A 20,049-nucleotide genomic window follows, 5' to 3' on the forward strand; every position below is an offset into this window, starting at 1 on the left:
CTTAAGTTTTGGGGTTTTTTGTATCAACTCTTGCAGTGCAGTTTACTGTCATTGGCAAAGATGTGTAAAAAAAAAAACAACAACCTTAAAATAAATTAATAATTTAATGTAGTAGCACAATCTCTCATTTAATTTTTAAAGAAACCTAGCCTTTAATTTAAGCACATCCCTAGTCTAAATAAGAGCAAACTTCAAGGGTTGTTAAGCAGGGAGGGTAAAGTAGTGTTCCTTAAAAACCGGCCACACAGTGTTGTATTTTATCTACCTGTTGTACACTCAGTGTGTTTGTATGTTTTGAGAAGCTGTTTTGATGTATTATTAGGTCAACTTTCATCACTGGTTTGTTTTTAGCAAAGCTCTTTTTTTTTTCTCTCCAGGAGACTTTCAAGTAAATATAGAGATCTGACCTTATTTGAGTTGTAAAGTTGATGTTCATATTGCACATGGACCTTAGAGACACTATCCACGTCCTCTTTGGTCTACAGACTCCCCTGCTTCTGAGTGACTGTTTCCTGCTTTTCCTTTTGCTCAATTACTTCTCATCTGACTCCCACATGTGGGTCTTTGGCTCTTTGGGAGAAAGCATACTCTGTGGAGGAGGAGAGCTGTGGCATGGCTTCAATCTAAAATGTGCCTGGTTAGTAGAAAGAAATGAGCAAACTTAGCGATTATGGTTGTGTTTTTTGTTTGTTTCGTTTTTTTTAAGATACATTAGCTGCTTTGCACAAAACAGTACTGCCAATAATAAAAATAAACCATAAATTCATCACTCAGCCTCAGCATTTGACCTGCCATCCATACCAGTGAGACATAACAGCGGTGATCAGATGCATTCAGATTGCACATATCAATACATGTTAAAAAACATATTCTGATGTGTGGAAGTGCATTTAGGACAAACAAGGGATGAAACAGAGGTCAGAAAATTACAACAAAAAAAAAAGCATAGACAGAGCCGCGGTTGCAATGTAGGAGGAGGTCACAATGAACTCGTCCTGTTAGATGATGCTTTTCTAGTACTTTCCTCTCCCTTCCATCAGCCCCCCTTTTATTTCTTTATTCTGCTGATACAACCTCCTCCTGTCTGCTGACTAACTGACCCACATTCCCTTGTGTGACTAGTTGCCCTTCTTGTGTAGGCGTGTGCGTGTGTGTGAGCCCACATATCTGCTTGCCAATTTTTGTTTGTGTGTGTGTGTGTGTGTGTGTTTGTGTGCATTCTTGTGCCAACTTCTGTCTGTGTTTGTCTGCCTCATCTCTCCCCACTAAAACTAGGGGAAAAAAAGAAAATCCTCAGTGTCTCCCAGGCTTGAGCAGGAACCAATTAGGTTATAGTTTTATGGAGTGCCATTTTCCATGATGATTTATGAGATTTCTCAAGTGTGTTTTTTTTTTTTTTTGTATGTTTGTTTTTTTGATTGTGCTATTTTCTGTTTGATAAGAAGACTCTCTGGTTGACAATTTCTTAATCGGATCTAAATAAATGGGCCGCCTACAGATGAGACTCCCTCTAGTGGTGAGCTTCTCTGTGGCACAGTTCAGGAAATCCAAGAACCTCTTAAATGATTTCAGTTACTTCCAAGGCTTCCTCACTTTGACTCATTTTTAGTTAGTGTAACAATTTAGCTAACTCTGCTGTGGATTTAATTGGCTTTCGCACTGCGAGCACATTCCCACATCTTTAATTTGTGCATCATGCATTTTTCATATAATGTAAGTGATGTTCTACTTTGCATAATTCAGAATTATGGCTCTCCCCCCTGTTATATGTCGCTTTAAGTCACAGTTTATTCGGATTGTGCCATCCCAAGGGCGCAACGTATGTAAATGAGTTCTATATTAACTGCATTACAAAACATCAAATGACACTGTTCCTGTAATGTATTGCGTGTGCTACCTCATGAGAAAAAAAAATAATAATCACAAATTGAAACAAATAATTTTTTTCCCTGCTTCCTTGTATTTCAGATATAAAACACCAACAAAATAACTTCTTGTGGACTGAAGCCGTAAACCTGAAATCCAGAGAGGAGAGAGCACTCGCAGCTTGGACAGGATGGCGTTGGTCGACAAACACAAAGTCAAACGGCAGCGGCTGGATAGGATCTGTGAAGGTGAGTTGCTCTCCTTTCTCCTTGTGTTAGACATGTTCAGATCCGAGTGTGCAAATTGATCACTTTGATCGCACATGGGTTTGAACTTATTCACTTATTTTTCTTCATCATTAAAAGTCTGCAACGAGCCTTTCATCCCGCAGCTACAAACTCGGTGAGAAGCCAGAGCGATCGCTTGAATTAAACTGTCGGTGCGTTGTACATCTCAGAGGAAGCCCTGAGACTGACTAAGGCTTCAGACATAATAGGATGGATGTCTAGCAAAGCAGTGGAGTGTGTGTGCGTGTGCGTGCGTGGGAGGTAAAGGACGCCTGGTTGAAAGTCAAATGAGACTTGAATTTGATGTAACCAGATTGCTGTAGAGATGAAGAAAGGGGTTTGTAATGAAGTGAAGCATTCCTTTTAGCAGTGGGACTGTGAACAGTAGTGGGATTGATTTGTGTGCATGGGTGCATTTACATATTTATGCGTTTTGTACAGATTGGAACACCAAGAAAGGCATTTTCTTTTTCTTTTTTTTCTCGACACGTTAACAGAAACTACTGGACGTGTATCGGATCTTTGTTGCTGTTCTGTGCCGCGGAAAATTATTCTTCCTTCCATATGAGATTTCACATTTATTATTTTATGTTGTTTCAAAAACTTGAATATAAATTGATCTACAGTCAATTTACAACCAGACTGAGCCTGTCTTGCTTGTCAAAAGCGTGATTGCTTATGATTGCTGACTGAACAATATCAAACAGCATGTTAGGATCAGATAATGTGGCCCTCTTTCTTTTTGAGGTGTTCAGGTGCTAAAATGTTTGATCTAATATTATGATGGAATGAGATTTCGTTTTATTGTCAAAAAACATCAATAAAATGTCTTCTGCTTTGTGTGACATTTAAATCAGCCGTGTAAATTTTGCGTCAGTCTAAAGTTTCCGAATTATCTTCATTTATGACTAGCCTATATATTGCCTAGTATGGTTGGGTTGGAGTACAATATCCTCTATCCTGGTCATCCTTACCAGCATTGATTTAAATATTTAAAAACTGCAGCAAATGCGATGTTTGCATGGTAACACAGTTGTTCACACTGTTACTGGTTCTTAATTCAAATCCAAAGCTGGGCATTTCTGCAGGGAGGTTGCATGTTTTCCTTGTGTATGCTCAGACTATCTCTGGGTACTCCAACTTCCTCCAACAGTGTAAAAATATTCATCATTCCCTTAGGCACCAACACAAAACTCCCTGAATGGACACACTTTTAATGTGCATATAAGTTGAAACATCCCTGAGCCAATTTGCACTTTTTCCATTCCTACTCCCATTTCAACTCCTTAAATGTACCAATTAATACCCTTTTCCAATACCATGTTCTTGTGTTTTTTGGGGTTTTTTTTACTATTTTGTATCAGTCTTTATAATCTGAATACTTTTTATTGCATCCTCATTCCACTGATGAAAAAAATTATACTGATCACACCAAATTAATACTGAGAGTCCTCCTTTTTGGTAGTGTTTATTTGTTGGAGTCACAAATCCACATTTCCTTAGGCTAATAGTCAATTATATGAAATTATTTTAGATTATTGGTCTCCAGAAAAGGTAAGTAATAGATAAATGTAGGTGCAAAAACATTCTTGATGTTTATAAAAGGTCCCTTAGCAGACTTTGGTACCTGAAAAAATCTCAGTATGAAAACAGTAAAACTTAACAGACTGAAGGCAAAAACAGTGAATTGGGAAAATTACTAGCACTGAGAAGTATCAGGCTGCTCTGTTGTGGGGCCATTAGTGCTAAACCTAACTTTGATGCGTTTGGCATACTAGTCCAGTCTCAAATACCATTTTAAAGCCTGGTGGTTTATAAGCCGCCCACCTGTTCTGGTCCTAACAGCCATGGGCTCCTAAAAATATCAACAAGCAGTGAAATAATTTACTGTCTTTAATTCTGGAAAATGTCATATTAGTGCAATACAAATGGCAATTTAAGATGAACAAGTCCAAGTCAAGTTCATTGTAACCAAACGCTGGGTTTGCCAGGATTAAAAAGATGCTATCCCATAATTTTGCAGTAATCTGCCAGGCCATTAGGATTATCAGGCTCTTTTTCTTCAAAATAAAACCTTGGAACCTTTTCAGCTGTAAGTTTTTAAGCTCCTAAAAATAGTACAGGAATTATTATAGCCAAAAGCAAAACAAGCAACTGCTAAATTAACACCTCGCTGAGCTGTGGACTCATCTCAACAACCTTTCCTTTCTTTTTCTCTTCTCTCACTCCCCCCTCTTTTCCATTTACAATGCATATCACACATGAACAAAGTTCTGAATGACGACCTCCAGAAAAGTACTTTCACCCACACCGGGATGTCTCCATCAACTTTTTGGTACATCCACCTGCTGAGGGAGTGTGGGTAGCGCTGGCCTTCCAACCTAAACCTAACTTCACCCATCCTCACCGTAACCATACAGGGGTAAAGAGGGGTTGATCAAATCAGTGAAAAATCTAACAAATGAACCTGTATTACCCTCACATCCTTTTACGGTAGAGCAGAGGCTGAGCAGAGAGAAGCTAACATCAGATAGTTTCTTACAGAGAAAAACCGATGTGATGGAAGCAGCAGGAGAATCCACGGAGGAAACGGGGGAAGCAGAGCTTCCTGCGGTAAGCCTTTGATCCACAAACAGAAACATGGCTGATCTGGTGTGTGTGCTGATAGACCAACCTGTAACAAAGTAAGCTTCAGACGTGAAGGCTGATGTAACGCAAGGAACCATTAGTTCAAAACATCATTAGATTTATTGTACAACCTTGTTCTGTGGATGTGATAGAAAGCAAAAGCAAACCTTAAAGTGCCTCAAATGACATGTAGTCATAATCCTTTTTAAACAGGCATTAATACCTCAACCCAAGGTATGAGTTGATATTGGAATTTTCTGCCAAATTCATTTAAAATGCTGGATTTGAATGAAGATGCCAGAAGAAGAGCAGGAGCGAATGGCGTTTTTTCTGAGCCGTGCTGCAGTAACAGGTGGAAAGAAGGCTGAAAGAGGCCTGCCAGATACATTTTTTTTCTTATTTGTTCTTATTATATTATAACATAACTTCTTCAATGTTGCACCTGATGTTAACTCAAAGTCATATTCAGATATTCCCTTTTTTGACTGTTTGCTCTCAGTTTCCATGCTGTCCTTTTAGTCACAACCAATGTTTTGTTTTGTGAAAATCAAGAGAAATTGCATAGGCAGCTTTAATAAATAGCCCCCAGCAGCTTTTGCGCCTTTATGTCAAACACATGACACACTGTCAGTTACCATAGTAATGTTTTATTGGTTATTTCACAATGTATGACTTTACAATGAGCTGCTTGCAACTTAAGTGAATCTTCTCAGAAAGATTAATGTGCCTCATGCTTTTGAGCCTCAAAGTATCAAATAACTTTACTCCACTTTGTTCGGTTCTGAGAAAAATCCCACTGCTGCTATTTTATAGATTCCTAAATGAAGCAGTGATGCTGCTGTTTCCATCCTCAGAATGAGAGCCACATGTGGCATCTTAAAACTCTCCAAAACCACCAGCCCCCTTTCCCTGCCTGGAAACAAATCCCCTCTCTCTATTTTTTTTCACCCATATTTTTTTATTTTTTGTTAAATGCAAGAAGAAGGATTGTGTGCTGCCTAAGCAATATGTTAAATCCCATGACAGTGTTTCCCCCTGCTGCCACTGACATCTTTTGCAGAGTCCATCTCTCATATCAGTGAAGTCACTCTTCTAAAGAGAATGGGAAATTTTCTTTCTTCTTTTTTTTTTTTTTTCGTGATGCAGTTAGTCACCACAGCGGCTCTTAAAAAATCTGTAGAAGAGGGTGATTCACATCAGCGAAGTTTAAAGATCAGAGGGTGGTGAATCATGGCGTTTTCACAGTAGCATTAAATCCACTCAGCCATATAAAAAGGGGTTATTTTAAAACCAGAGGCATGGGGTGTTCTGCACCATAATGTCAAAGCCACCCACTATTATCTATAAACAGACTGTTGGGACTGAGGCATGAAATACAAATCAAAGTTCATACCATGTATATTGACAAAAACAAGAACATTACGGAGTGATTGTGATTGCACCGCAGTCATGGCTTGAAGTTGACGAGACGGTGAGAGCAGCTTCCCCTAATTTCCATTTATCTTCTGAGGAGAACTGTGTCAATCCAATAGCTGGTTCCCGGCGGCGTTGCATTGATTGCATCACTGTGATGAGTGGCCAGCAGGAACATGTCCATGGGCCCAATCACATTCGACATGCCCTATGCGGCGTGGCTGTTTATCCCCATCAAGTGTGGTCATGGTGCCGGAATGTAGATTTCACTGGTGCAAATTTGAAAAGTGCGTCTGCAGAGATTCACTTTAGTTCTTGGCAAGAAGTGGGCAGAAGAACCTGAAAATGACCATAATCAGGACTAAAGAGAGATGCAAACCTGTGGAACTGGAACCAGAGCGTGTTGGGGTTGACGCATGTCTTATTATCATATAATTATGAATCAAATTGGGGCTTTTCAGCGAGAAATTGTTGGAAGAAGCAAAGTGGACAAGTTGGACACAGCATGTCTTGTGATCTGGTTAATTTGCAAACAACAACCCATTGTCTGCTTTCAGTGAATGTGATATTTGCTGTGCATAACAAGAACTGAATTTGTGGTCACTTTAATTAAACATATATTTAGAATTTTAATTAAAATGATTAATATACAGTCTTTGAAAAGAAGACTAACAAAGATTAATCGTTTTATAAATTTTTCAACATATAAATCTAGTTTGTGTAGCGTAAGTGTGTACACACTTAAACTATAACTTCATTCCATTCTAGTGTTCAGTCTTGCTGGGTAACTAGGAAGCCTGACTTCTGTAAATAAGGTTCACCTAACCAAAATGGACTTGAATAATGCAAGTGAGCAAATGTCAACAAAGTTCTTGCAGAGTGATTACAGAGGATCAGAAATGTTAAAAGTTGTCCGACAGGAGGAGAGTTTCTTGTTTATTAAGCTTCTGTTCTGCATTCGACAACAGTCTTCTGTGTTGTCCTGGATAGAGGATAAGGGTTTTCCTGGGAACATTGAAAAATAAAAAGACATACACACTAAGTTAAAATATATATAAAAATATATATATTAAGCCCTTTTATTCCCCCATATTTATCACTCCTGTAAATTGTACAGGAGTAAAAACATAACAGCTTGAGGTAAAAAGAACAACTGAAACTTTGCAAGAGTGTGTGACAAAAGGGGACCCGACCTCACTGATGAGTCTGTAAGCTATTCATTAATTACCAAAGTGCCTGTAAATTCTCTAACAAAGCTAATAAAGAAGAGTTGTTTGTTTTAATAAGCCCCGTCTAAAGCACATACAGTGGAACTGCTGCTTCCAATGTGGGATTGATGAAGTGCCAACAAGAGTGTAGCAACAATAAGGTAAATGTGACAAACATCTGCTCCCAGCTTCAGCTCTCATACTCTCCCCTCATCCCTCCAACTCTCTATTTGTCTGCTCCTCCTTCTGTCCGCTCCATCTGTGTACCCAGCATGCATTTTGGCTCAGGCGGCGTCGCAAAGTCGCTGCTATTTAGTCAGAGCTAACCCGCTGATCCAGGCACGGATGGGATGTGAGAGGTGCTGTGACGTGAAGTAGGTCGCAGAATGAAAAGAGCCGCCACCCTCCCTCTCACCCTCTGGGCGGTTGGTTTGTGATTGGATGCAAACACCACAAGGTGGGGTAGTGGAATTTGTCATGAGGAGTTAGTGTTGCCTGGATTGCAGCGATGTGGGTAATGCTTGATTGTGCATCATCCTCATCTTTGTCATTTAAGTTTGTGTTTAAAATGAACAATTTCTCATGAAGTGGTCAGTCATACTGAAATACAATGAAGACAAGTATTTGTTTTTATCTTTAAAAAAAAAAACAAATATTATCCATAATATTCCATCTGTCATGTTCTGGCATACAGCTCTGGTATGAAGTCATCGGTGTGGCGTCTGGATCCACTTCTTCCCTCTTCCATGAAATCATACTCCACACCTATTGGCCTGTTCTAACCTCCCCTCAAAACCCACAGTTTTCCTTACAGGCTTTAAGGGAAAGCAGCGAGGGAACTTATTAGCGAGGGAAACAATAGAAAAACAGACCAGATGCAAATTTACTTACACTATAATAAAAGATACAATCCTTATTTCTTGCTAGCTGACATTGAAGAAGATTGAACTTTTCCTGTTTTAGAGCAGGGAACATTACCAAAAGCATTTCTGTTTGTTAAATGGCAGAATAACTGAAGTTTACATACATCTATATTTTATTTAGAAGAATTGTCTTTAAAGTTTGTGACTTGGGTCAAATGTTTTGGTTGACTTTAAAGCTTCTCACACATTTTCTGAAATTATCTCCTTTGACAGAATGAGTGAGATCAGAGTTTTGTGATGGTAACACTAACACTAAATTACTGACTGTGTTGTCTTTAAACTCTGTACTACTGTAACTAACCAGGCGATACATTTTGAGTTGAAAATTCTCTTCTTGGTATGTTGGTTGATTTATTTAGATCGTCTATGATGCCACATAAAGAAGCAGGATGTTTGAAAGATGTCCTTAAACAAATCCAAAAGTATGCCTAAATTATTATCCCAAATAATCACAACCACTTTGTGTTACTTTGAACCTGATCTGTGTATGTAAATATCTTGTTTCCGTTGCAAAGGGTTAAGCGGTTGTGTTTGAAACAAGTGTAGGAATAATGTACTTTAAAAGCGTGACTGTTCTACGTGTCTGGTCTCTGAGCTGACATGTACATGAACCTCGGCGATTGAAGTTGGAGTTTAGCTCTTTGAAAAGTCTCAGTTATTAAGTATTATAATAACCTGTGGCTTACTTGGATCAGAAAAGAGAGAGAAGGGATTATGGCATAACATAGCCGATGCAGAGGAACAGTTCCAGAAAAAAATAATTATATTGTTTCAGTTTAACCCAACATGCCCGTTTACCATTTAGTAAAATAATAGCTTACTCATATTTATAGACCATTGAGTTGCTATAGAGAGACTTCCGGGGACAAATATTCTTATTGGGTTCACAAACACAGCAGCTATGTACATACTGTCTGTTAAATGTGCATTGCAATTTATCTGGCTGCATCATTTCCTGCAGCAGTATTGGTATTGTAATCTCATTTTGAGTCAGAAGTCCCTGCCACACGCTCACGCATACGTTAGTGCAATTACCATTCAAACCGTGTCTTTGCTACGTGACACGTCACTCTATAGGAGACAGTTGTTTTTATTTCGGTTGAGGGCCGGCGTTCGCTTTGAGTTAGCGTGTGATTTTTATTCATGTATGGGCAGCGGGCCAAGGCCAAGGCTTTAGTTGGGGGGATTACACATGCGAATGAAAAGCGATGTAAATGAAGTGCTGCAGCCGCTGCAGTCTTTTGCGTGCCAAAAGACGAGCAGAGCAGGGTCGAAAGGCTGCGAGGCTGAAAGTACATTTTTCAATCGGCTTGTTTAGTATAACACCTTGGAGTCAAAAATGTATAAAGAGTGTGAACTTTATAAAAATAAAATGCACACATTTACATGCTCACACGTACAGTGCTGTGAAAAGCATTTATAGCCCTCGAACCTTCTCACAGTTTGTCACATTTCAAGCAAAAATAATCAGTGGGTTGACTGTAATTTGTAATTTTTTACAAACTAAAACTCTGAAAAGTGTCATACATTTATATGCGCCTCTTTTTACATGCATGTAAAATACAACATACCATACATCAGATTCAGTGGGAGCCCTGGTCCTTCTTCTCTGTATCAGGAGATTGTTATTCTGTAAGAATTCTTTAAGAAAACTTGACTCTTTCTGTATGGCCTGGTACCAAATAATCATTGGTTGGTACTGACTTGTGTCCCGGGGGTTTGGAGACCTTTGATGTAAAGGGACAGAGCAAAAAAGTGAAAGATAGTCTTCTAGTGAGATGATTCAAATTAGAACGTTTTGGACTGTACACCCATCGTTGTGCGGTGGAGAAAATAACACTACAGTATACATGCTCCTAAAAGTACAGCATGGTGCTGCCACCACTATGTTTTACAGTGGGGAGGCTTCACTGCAATAACAACAGGGATGATGGTCAAAGTTGAAGATGGAGCTAAAATTTGAGACTGGACCAGAGGTTTACCTTTGAGCAGGACAACAACCCTACAAGCATACGGCCGTACATTGGAATAGTTTGCATCAAAATAATTGATTTGGGGTATTTTGCTAAGAAGGATGGGCAAGAATTTTAGCATCTGTGTAACAAACATGTTAGAGACGCAACTCAAAATACTTTGGCAGCTGTAGTTGGAGCAAATGTGAAAATGTATAAATGGTATGTTTTCCTTCAACTTCATAACATGGAGAAAATTAGTATTGGTTTGCTACACTGAAATCCCAGTAACATACATTGAAGCATGATAAAATGATAAAAGTATACATATGTTTTCAAGGCAATAAAATGAGTAACCACTTTTATGTGGTATGAAGGAAAGGGGCTGAGTAATGGAGAAGTAGATAACTAATGAATGTCAGTGAAACTACCTGCTTAACAGAATAAAATGCAAGTTGAGACCTTTTGTTAGTCTTTACTCCTCTTGCGAGTTTTACTTTGATCTGTTTGATCCCTCTCTTATTGTCTTCATGTATTCAAATCTTATCTCACATCAAGCAGGCTAATAGTTCCTCCATCATACTGGGGAGAAAAGGAAAAAAAAAACATCATCTGCATTTTTTTCTCTGTGATCCCACAAGACACAAACCCAACACAATAGAATAGACAGCTTATTCTCTGATCTCTTCCTACACTTATTATGCAACACTGATTAAACAAGATATTTGTGCCAGCAACTAATCTGCTTTTAGGTTTCACAGGGCTATGGCGGGGTTTTTAAGATTTTTATTTTTTCTCAAAGGAAATGTGATGATTATATTTTCAGTTTAAAATACAAGTCATCACCTATAGCAACATGTGACTAAATTTGGATGGAAAATGGACACTTCTTCCTCTTACATTTGTCTTCATGCATTAATACACAAGAGGCCAGAAGGGATCAGCTTTCAGTCAGGAAGTAAGGCAGAATATTCTTGGTTTAAAAATAAAAGCAATAAATAAGAACATTAACTTATCAACAAAAACTATTCTGTGGACTCTATATGAAGATAGTTTTCTCTTTCTCGATCTTGTCAGCAACTGAAGCATTTTGAAGCGCAAAAGGTACTTTGGATTAAATGCTGCGACATAAAGCCCCATCCCCCACTCCACAAGCTTTATGCACACACACGAATGCTCACGCCAACCCCCTCCTCCACCCCAGTGTTTTACTTTTTATAACAAGGGAGAACATCCAGATTACTGAATCTTTTTCAGGGAGCAAGATCATAAGAGATTTTCTAAAAAAAAATAAATAAATAAAAAGGACGAGGGAGGTATTTGGGTGCGGCATATATTTCAGCAAAATGAGGTTTCATCATGGAGTTAAATTATAAATATTTATATAAAGAGTTGAAAACCGCAAGTTCTGGATTTGATATCTTTCCGTCCATTTCACAGAGCAGACAGCAGCGGAGGACATGTATGAGTTTACAATATTCCCAGTCTCAGATTATTGCAGTGTTCAATGTCCTGCAGTTGCTTTATAGACAGCAGGTCTGAGTAATCCCAAATCAAGGAGAGCAAAGCAGCGCAGAGATCATCAAGGACATTTCAGAGTGCATTGGGCAGCAGTTGTGTGGTGGCTCTGCTGCAAGCATGGGGCCTGAGGGATTAGAGTCCAATCAGACTGGATTTGATATTTACTGACAGCACATGGGACTTAGCTGAGCAAAACTGTATTTCATTTGTTTTCAATGAAGCCGCGCACCTTGTCTGGCTTCCCTCCCTGTGCCGGGACTCTGACGCGTCTGAAACCTGTTGACTGCTACGGATCATCAGCAACTTCAGGTGGGTGTCTGAAGGAAGGGAGAGATCTGGGGGAAGTTGTGGGAATGGGTTTCAAGTAGGATTGGATTCATTGTCATCACTAGGTTTCCTAACTGGTTCATGTGACGTCACAGAAGGAAGTGGAATTAAACAGGCTTTATTTGAATGTAATCCTCCATAGCAATCGGCAGAGCGAGTAAAATGTCCCACTGAGGGGAGAGATAAACCATTCTGGATTAGTACAAGCCCCAGCCCATCCCAACCCATAACCCAGCCTATCCTCTTTTTTTTTCTTCTTCTTATTTTTTTGACCTACTAACAAATGTGTAGTGGCTATCTTGAGCTTGCGTCCTGTGATCGGGTCTTCCATGGAATAACTCAGCTACCGCCACAGTGTTTGTGTGGTTTTGTGTGATATGGATGATTTTGTGTGTGGCATCCTTTTCCCTCTTGCACAACAAGGCAGCATGACCATGGATTAATTATTCAAGGACTGCCAGCTAAAGGGGGAGTCATCCGATAGCTGGGACTTATAACAAGCTGGTATCAGGTGAAACTGTGCACTTTGTTAGGTGTTATCTCTGTGCTTGCTTTGTGCTTCCCTTCGGTTTTATCTTTGATGCTGTAGAATTTAACTTTTAAATACTCCAAAGAATTTTTTGTGTTTTCTTTTATATCTGATTTTTTTTTTTTTTTTTTAAAAAAGCTATTTCCTTTTTTTGCCAATGCTTGTTATGAACAAACAATTGGGTCTTGGACGCTCCCACAGTTGGGACACGTTAGGGGGGAATGAGGGTCAGTGGGAGAGGCAGTGCGACAGTGTGTACGACCAGCAAGCAAGAGTAGCAGGCCGACGGAGCTCCCTGTCATACGGGGAGGGAGGAGGCTGGTACGAAGCTCCACCAGGGGTGCGTCCCCCTGACCTGGATTTGAAACGTGCTTCATATTCTTACCAAGACTCTTCCTACGGACAGGTCTACGCAGAGCGGCAAGACCCACGCGGATTCAGGAAGAGCTCTGTGCCAGACATAAACCACTACGAACGGGTACCAATGGCTCACCGAGGCTCCATTCCACATCAAGATTACTACTCTCATGAACCAGCCATGACTCCTCGGCCACCTGAGGGCATTTACAGGCCAGAGCACCAGCCTCTGCCACCTCACCCTCATCAACTCAGCAGGTCAGGCTCCCATTTTGGAATAGCTCCTGGGGCTCGTACTGTGTGGGATCAAACTCAGCCAGGCAGAAGTGGACCTCAAGCTCCTACATCACCTCTGCCTCCACAACCACCTCCAACAGCCCATGAGTTAAGTCGGACTTACAGGGAACCTGGGGCTATAACCGTTGCCAAGGTTATGCAAGACGGCCAACAGCGCTTACCTTCCAGAGACCTACCTCCCGGTCACTATGGTATGGATCATCCATCTCCTCGATATGCCAGTGAACCACCCCCTCTCACCGGGCCGTCTGTCTATACAGATGTTGATGGACGGCCTCTGGATTCACAACAGCAAGTTGCCACCTGTCTCGTTGTAGATCCAGCAACTCAAGGTCTGATGAGGCAAGAGATTGCATCACCTTACACCATCCAACAACAGCAGCAGTTGCAGCAGCAGCAGTTGCAGCAGCAACAGTTACAACAGCATCAGTTGCAGCAGCAACAGTTACAACAGCATCAGTTGCAACAGCAACAGTTGCAACAGCAGCAACTTCAACAGCAGCAGTTGCAACAACAGCAACTTCAACAGCAGCAACTTCAACAACAGCAGCTACAGCAGCAGCCAATTCAGCAGCAGCCTTTACAGCAGCAGCAGCTTCAACAAGAACAGTTGCAGCAGCAGCATCTGCAACAGCCGCTTCCACCTCCACCCGCCATGCCGGTGTCTGATCCTAACCTTGCTCTGTCTTCTCCACTTCCAGCTCCAACTGCTCAAATGCAAACTGTGGCAATTGTTGCTGCTGCACCTGCACCTCCATCTGTTCAGAGTGCTCCTACACCAGCTCTTCCTCCTCCTCCAGCTTCCCCACTTCCTGCTCTACCTTCTATGCCTCCTGTATCATCTGTCCCGCAGACACCTTTGCCTGTGGACCCCAAGAAGACAGTGGATCCAGAATTCCTTTCTTTGCTGCGTAATGAAGGCCTCTCAGAGAGCACCATTTCTTCACTCATACAGCAAGGCTTTGACTCTAGTAGCTTGTTAGCTGTTATGGAAGAAAATGATGTCCGTACTGTGGCCCCCAACCTTGGCCAGGCTCGCGTACTGTCTCGGTTGGTCCATAACTACAAGCGGCCCATTGAAGCTACACCAGCCCCATCCCGTCCTCAAACACCCATGCGAGGTCGCTCTAATAGCTTTAGCCATCGCTCAGACATCTATCAGCAACAACATCACCACCATCCACCGCACCTTTCTCAGGCTTTGGCTGTAGATCCTCAACTAATGCCCCCACCGACTCCTGGGGTCATGCAAACCATTTCTCCAAGGATAGGAGAAGTAGTAAATCGGAGGCCAAACAGTGCACCCTCTCAAAACCTCATGGAAGTCACAGGCGGCTACCCAGGTCAACCACCTCGTTCCCCTGGACCATACACTGGAGCTCTTATGCCTGTCCAGTCAAGACCAATGTCTGCTTACTCCTCAGGTGTAACAATGCCAGGGGTGCCTATGCAAGGTATGCAGATTATACCACAGCAGATGACTGGGTCAATGCCTGCACTACCAGGATCCATTCATTCTATGCAAGGTATGCCACAACACATGCCTGTATCATTGCCAGCATTACAGCAACCCCCCCAACAAGTACCAAAGGCATACTCTACCAATTATACAGTCCCTATGGAACTGATGAAAAGGGACAGGAATTTGCTGCCATTATCCCCCATGCATAGCCCTCATCCAAGTCCTCAGCTGATTCGTAAGGGTGGGGGTCCTGCAGCAGACAATGCCATGGTCCCCGTGGGGGCTCCAGTTCAAGGTCAAAGTGCACTGACTGCTAACCAGAAGTTAAGCCGACGCACAGGTCCTCCCGTCATTGTGTCCACCATGGCATCTCCAGACACAAGTAAATATATATTTTCTTTCCTATTTTATAGAAATCTTTTGTTTGCTTGGGGTTTTTGTAGATATAACTTTACTTCATATGGCTTTTATTTAGTTGATTTACAGATTTAACAGACAGACGTTGTATTTTACCTAGAACCTATTTTATATAATGATCAGTATGTAATACCAGTTCATGGGGCTGCTATTGTATTTAAGTGCTATACAATACAGTCACAAAAGGCTTAAAATACCAACTTAAGTGTTAGCTTCCAATTACATGTTCAAATTTATTTTCACCAGTTGACTTGATGAATCATTTATACTGTAAGTGAAAATACATTTTTTGTGTTTTGCTCTCAGATCAGGACTATTTGTCATTTGATGATTTTTTAATGTTTTTAATCTTACTCTGCAGTTTCACCATTTGCTTGCTGTCCTGTGTTGGTGCTTACTCTATCAATCACAGAGAAAGGTTGTGTCTTTTTTAGCTTTCATCTAAGCTTGTGGAGTGAAATGCTTAATGTTGTCACCTATCTCTTGTCAAAACAGCTTTTTGAATTAACATGGATTTGGAATAATCACCCTGGCAATCCCTTCCCTGTCCTACTTTTGTTTCCTGCACAGATATTGATACTAAAATAAAATCTGTCTTTCTCGCCTTCTTATCTATTTGAGAGACAGACTTTTGTTCACAGTGTCTGCAAGATACTTCATGCAGTCATGTGAGTGATCTAACGGTGGCGTTTTATCAGAATGAGAAACAGGTCTATTAAATAAACACAAAGTGGTGTTGATAGGGCACAGCATGAAGGATTTGGGGGAAACAGCTGTCAGCATCCTTTCTGGTACATCTTAGATGTTAACAACTGTCCTCAGTTCATGTTACAGTCTGTCAGTTGCTGCATTCATGTGTGAACAGCTTGCATTAAGATTCCTCTGACTGGGAAAGGCAGATATGATGTGCAGATGTGTTAACCGTTTGGGAACAGACGATATGTATTTGTTGAAATTGCAGTGTGTAGGAATGGCTTTTTCCATTGCTATTTTTATGTGATAATAAGAAGGCTTAAAAGTGGGGAAAAAATGAAACTTTATAGCTACTTGGACAAAGCAACATTTCCACGGACAAAATGTTTGTTAAATTTTCATCGGCTACTAAAAATAAAACAGCTTTCAAATTTTATTTTATTTTTTATCAGTGGAAAACAGCTAATCCAATTTTTTTCACATATTATCTTTCTCATACTACACTGCCCTGACACACTGACCTTTTTAACAAATGTGAAAAAAATACGTTTTTATTGAAGTTACTTACTGCAGCTTTAACAAAGTGAAGAATTATTTGAAAATTGATTTTGCATTTCTTCAGATTATCCTTATTTGAAACAATTTTTTTGATAATCTGAAACATTTAAAGCATGTCAACAAGTTTAAAGAAATATAGAAACCTGCAAGATGCCAAATGCTATCAGGTTCCTTTTGGTCAGAAGTCTTAAAAGAATATTTTTCAGACATTTTGCACAGTAAAGACTGATCTTCCCATTAAAACCAGAGCGAGAAAGCGAGACCAACCCCATCATCAGACAGATAAAATTCAATTACCTTTCTGATTGTGTTATTGTGCCATTTTCTCTGTGCAGGTGGCAATGAGAACAGGGAGAGGGAACGTTAATCCTTCAAATCCTCAATTTCAACTGCTGCACTGATACATAGACACCTCGATTCAGGTCTGACCAACTTTAACTTTTAGACAGACTTGAACTGTAAAAAAAAAAGCAGTTCAAGGAACTAATTATTAGACTAAGCTGGGTTGTCACCCATGAGATCTTTCAGCCTAGGAGGCCGAGGTATAAAAGGATCCCCTTTGCTTCGCTGTCAAAACAGGCTGCCGTTCTTGGCTCTCATGGACGCATGTGTTGGAAGCAGATTGCTTCAAGTGTTCGTCGAGCATCACATTGTTAACACACACATGCAGTTCGAAGAGGAGACCTTATTTGCATGTGGCCGACATTTGTTACTTAAGTAATTTCATCTCTTAATGGAGACGTCTGTGAAGCTGCACCGAAAGCATATTCCTAATTTATGTGCTGCTAAGCAACTCGGTTATTCTGAACTGAGTTGCTTCTGGTTAAATCATTTGTGCCAAAAAAAGTACTTTTAATTTAGAGCTTATTATGATTGCTTTTCTCCCAGTTTTTACTTCAAAAGATTAATATCACAAAATTATGTTTTACTATATTAATTTAAAATATTTAGCTTACTACATTGTTTTTAGACTAACAGGTTCTTGCAGAAAAAGCCACCTATTTTGAGCGATCTCTATATTAGCTACAAAGAATTTACCAGGAGCAGAGCTATTTGGGGCTACCGCTATTTGAATTAATAGTCTATGTGTAACACAGATGGCCAGCACACGCCTAACCCAAATATATGACGCTCAGTGAATTACCCCGAAGTAGGAATATCTACTCCAAACGGGACTTCCCTTCCCCCACTCTAGTATAAAATAACCCACAATAAAACCCTGTGGGTCTGAACAATGCTACATTGGAAAAAAGAGACATTGCAATATTTTGTTTCTCAGTACTATATACATACAGCATAGGGTGTCCTAAATAAATAGTTAATAGTAGGATTAGAAGCAAAACAGCAGGAGGTAACCAGTGGTCCTTTTGATGAGCGAGATTAGATTTAATTAGAAAGAAGGATTCTTTAAGGTTCACTGAAGAACTTTAGCCTTTGTTGGAGCATCTTTTCCAACAACATCTGGTTTTGTTTGAGGTTTTGGTGCCATGTTTTTGTAGTCTCTCTTATATATATATAAAAAAAGAAACCCAAACAAAAAAGAGAACTTTATTTTTACTTCCTGTCCTCTTTTCTTAAAGGGGCAGTATTTAGTTATGTTTGAGGTGTGGGTTATGAGTGCTCTGTGAGACAGGAACTTGGAGACTTCAGCTTAAAGGAGCAGATTTGGGTGAATAGGCGGCGCTTTGCGAGAGCAAGTGTTTAAGTACTCCTGAATGGCTGCCACTGGAGCTTCAATGATTCCTCAAACATTCATGACTGCATAAAAAAAGCCCTCCAAGTAGGTATTTGTTGTGAGGAAATAACATTATAACATGATTTAAAGCTTTTTTAAAAAATCATGTATTTGCAAATACCCCCCTTTTTAATTTTCTATGCGTGACATCTAGTGTCTGCAATGAGGCTCTTGTGTCCTGTTCTACTTTATGGCTTCACCTTATTAACATCCTCCCCTGCAGAGGGGCCCTGCTCCCATTTGTTGGACGGCCCGAGGGCAGCTCAGGTCAGTTCTGCTCTGCGTGACACACTAGCCGTCTTCTTCCCGTTGGCTTCGTGTGATGGTGGCTGGGGATTGGGACATATTAGTTCTGGATATTGCAGATTATGTGTTTGCAGGGTCCCGTGTAAAGCCGAGCGCAGAGAATGAGGGATAAAAGAAACAAGAGAGAGAAACAGTCATGCAAGTGAAAGATGACTATTGCTGGCTGCATGGTTGTGGGGGGCAGAGAGTTGTCAGCTGTCATTCAATGAGGTTATCTCCAATCTTACATGTGCAGTGAGGGTCAAACACTGACCTTAATCTGGACTGACAGTAAAAGGTTGTTATTGTTATGTTGGTGGCCACTCTGTACTTTGGAGAAGATGATTTTTGTTTTGTTTTTTTAGTAACCTTGCAAATCGGCAAAACAAATGAGTTGTACTTCCTTCAAGTTTTGTCTTTCTCTTGTTTAAGCGTGTCATAACACACATGTTATCTACAAACTAAGGGAAATAGGATCTGGTGTATAGATGACAACCATATATGTTGTACCTGGATGTTTGATTATTTGCTTTAAGTGATGATAATTGGGTTAAGATTATGAAAACAAAAAATCTCAACCCTCTCCACCAAATTTCTTCAAAATTAATTGTTTTTATTTTTAATGTATACATTTTTTCTTAAGAAAAAAAAACATTAATTTTTAATGTTGTACTTCTGTGCAGCTATCAGTTTTCAGAATTTAGCAGCTTACACATCTTAAACGACAATCTGTATCCTTCAGAATGTGCTCCGTGATATTGACATTAACATTTGATATTAACAACTGATGTTTATTTCCATTAAGTTGCTGTTTTTGTACGTGCTTCATGGAATGGTACGGGACGAGGTTGGACATGTGGGATTTGTTTGGTCATGTGATAGCGATGGCAATGTACCGCCAGGGTTGTGTTTTAACTGGAAGACTGAAGCAATGTCACCGATAGTGATGTCTTGTAATGAATCCATCCTTTATTTCATTGCAGGCTCACTTCAACTAGGCAGAGACTGCAGTCCCAAATGCAGTCGTCACAAATATTGCCAAGGAAGCACATTTATTTTTGTTGAGCATTCTCTAATTCTCTCTGAGTGCCTCCTCACTTCTTCTTTTCAGTTGTACTGTAGATTCAGTGCCAAGACATGCCGCAAGCACATGTACAATGTGCACAGTCAGGTTGCGTCCAAACATCAGGTCCTATATTGTAAGAACATGAGTTGGGAGCTGTAAATTATTGAACTCTGCTATGTATTCGAACCGTTTGAGCTGGAGCTGAAAATGGTGCAGTGTATGGCCGGGCTCACTGTAAAGACTTAGATTCACTCAGGGCTCGACCTGATGACAGCTGCGTTGTTTCAGGCGCTTTAACTGCATGTTACAGTGAAGAAAAGCTGGCTAAGCTCTGTCATTTCCTGTCACATCTGGATTTGTTTTGTGCTATGTTAGCACTCTTCAGTGATGGTGAGAAATAGGAAGGTCAGACAAACTGCTTTCATATTTCTTACTCATTTGTAACAAGCGCCTGCATTAATGGTACAAGTATAGACAGCAGCTTCACCATGAGCTGAGAGACCAACTGATGTTTGTTCAAGTTCA

General features: G+C 40.3%; 1 protein-coding gene across 2 annotated transcripts in view; it reads left to right on the top strand.

The window, feature by feature from the left end:
* Positions 1 to 20,049, top strand: part of LOC102222623 (C-terminal-binding protein 2-like) — a 79,683-nt gene that overhangs the window by 17,959 nt on the left and 41,675 nt on the right. For both annotated transcript variants that reach the window (XM_023327520.1, XM_014470938.2), the window contains exon 2: positions 1,969 to 2,114. In XM_023327520.1, the coding sequence (XP_023183288.1) occupies positions 2,057 to 2,114 (58 nt within the window). In that variant the 5' untranslated portion in view covers positions 1,969 to 2,056. The remainder of the gene's footprint in view (positions 1 to 1,968; positions 2,115 to 20,049) is intronic.

This window comes from Xiphophorus maculatus, chromosome 22, assembly GCF_002775205.1.
Source record: "Xiphophorus maculatus strain JP 163 A chromosome 22, X_maculatus-5.0-male, whole genome shotgun sequence".
Lineage (NCBI taxonomy): Eukaryota > Metazoa > Chordata > Actinopteri > Cyprinodontiformes > Poeciliidae > Xiphophorus > Xiphophorus maculatus.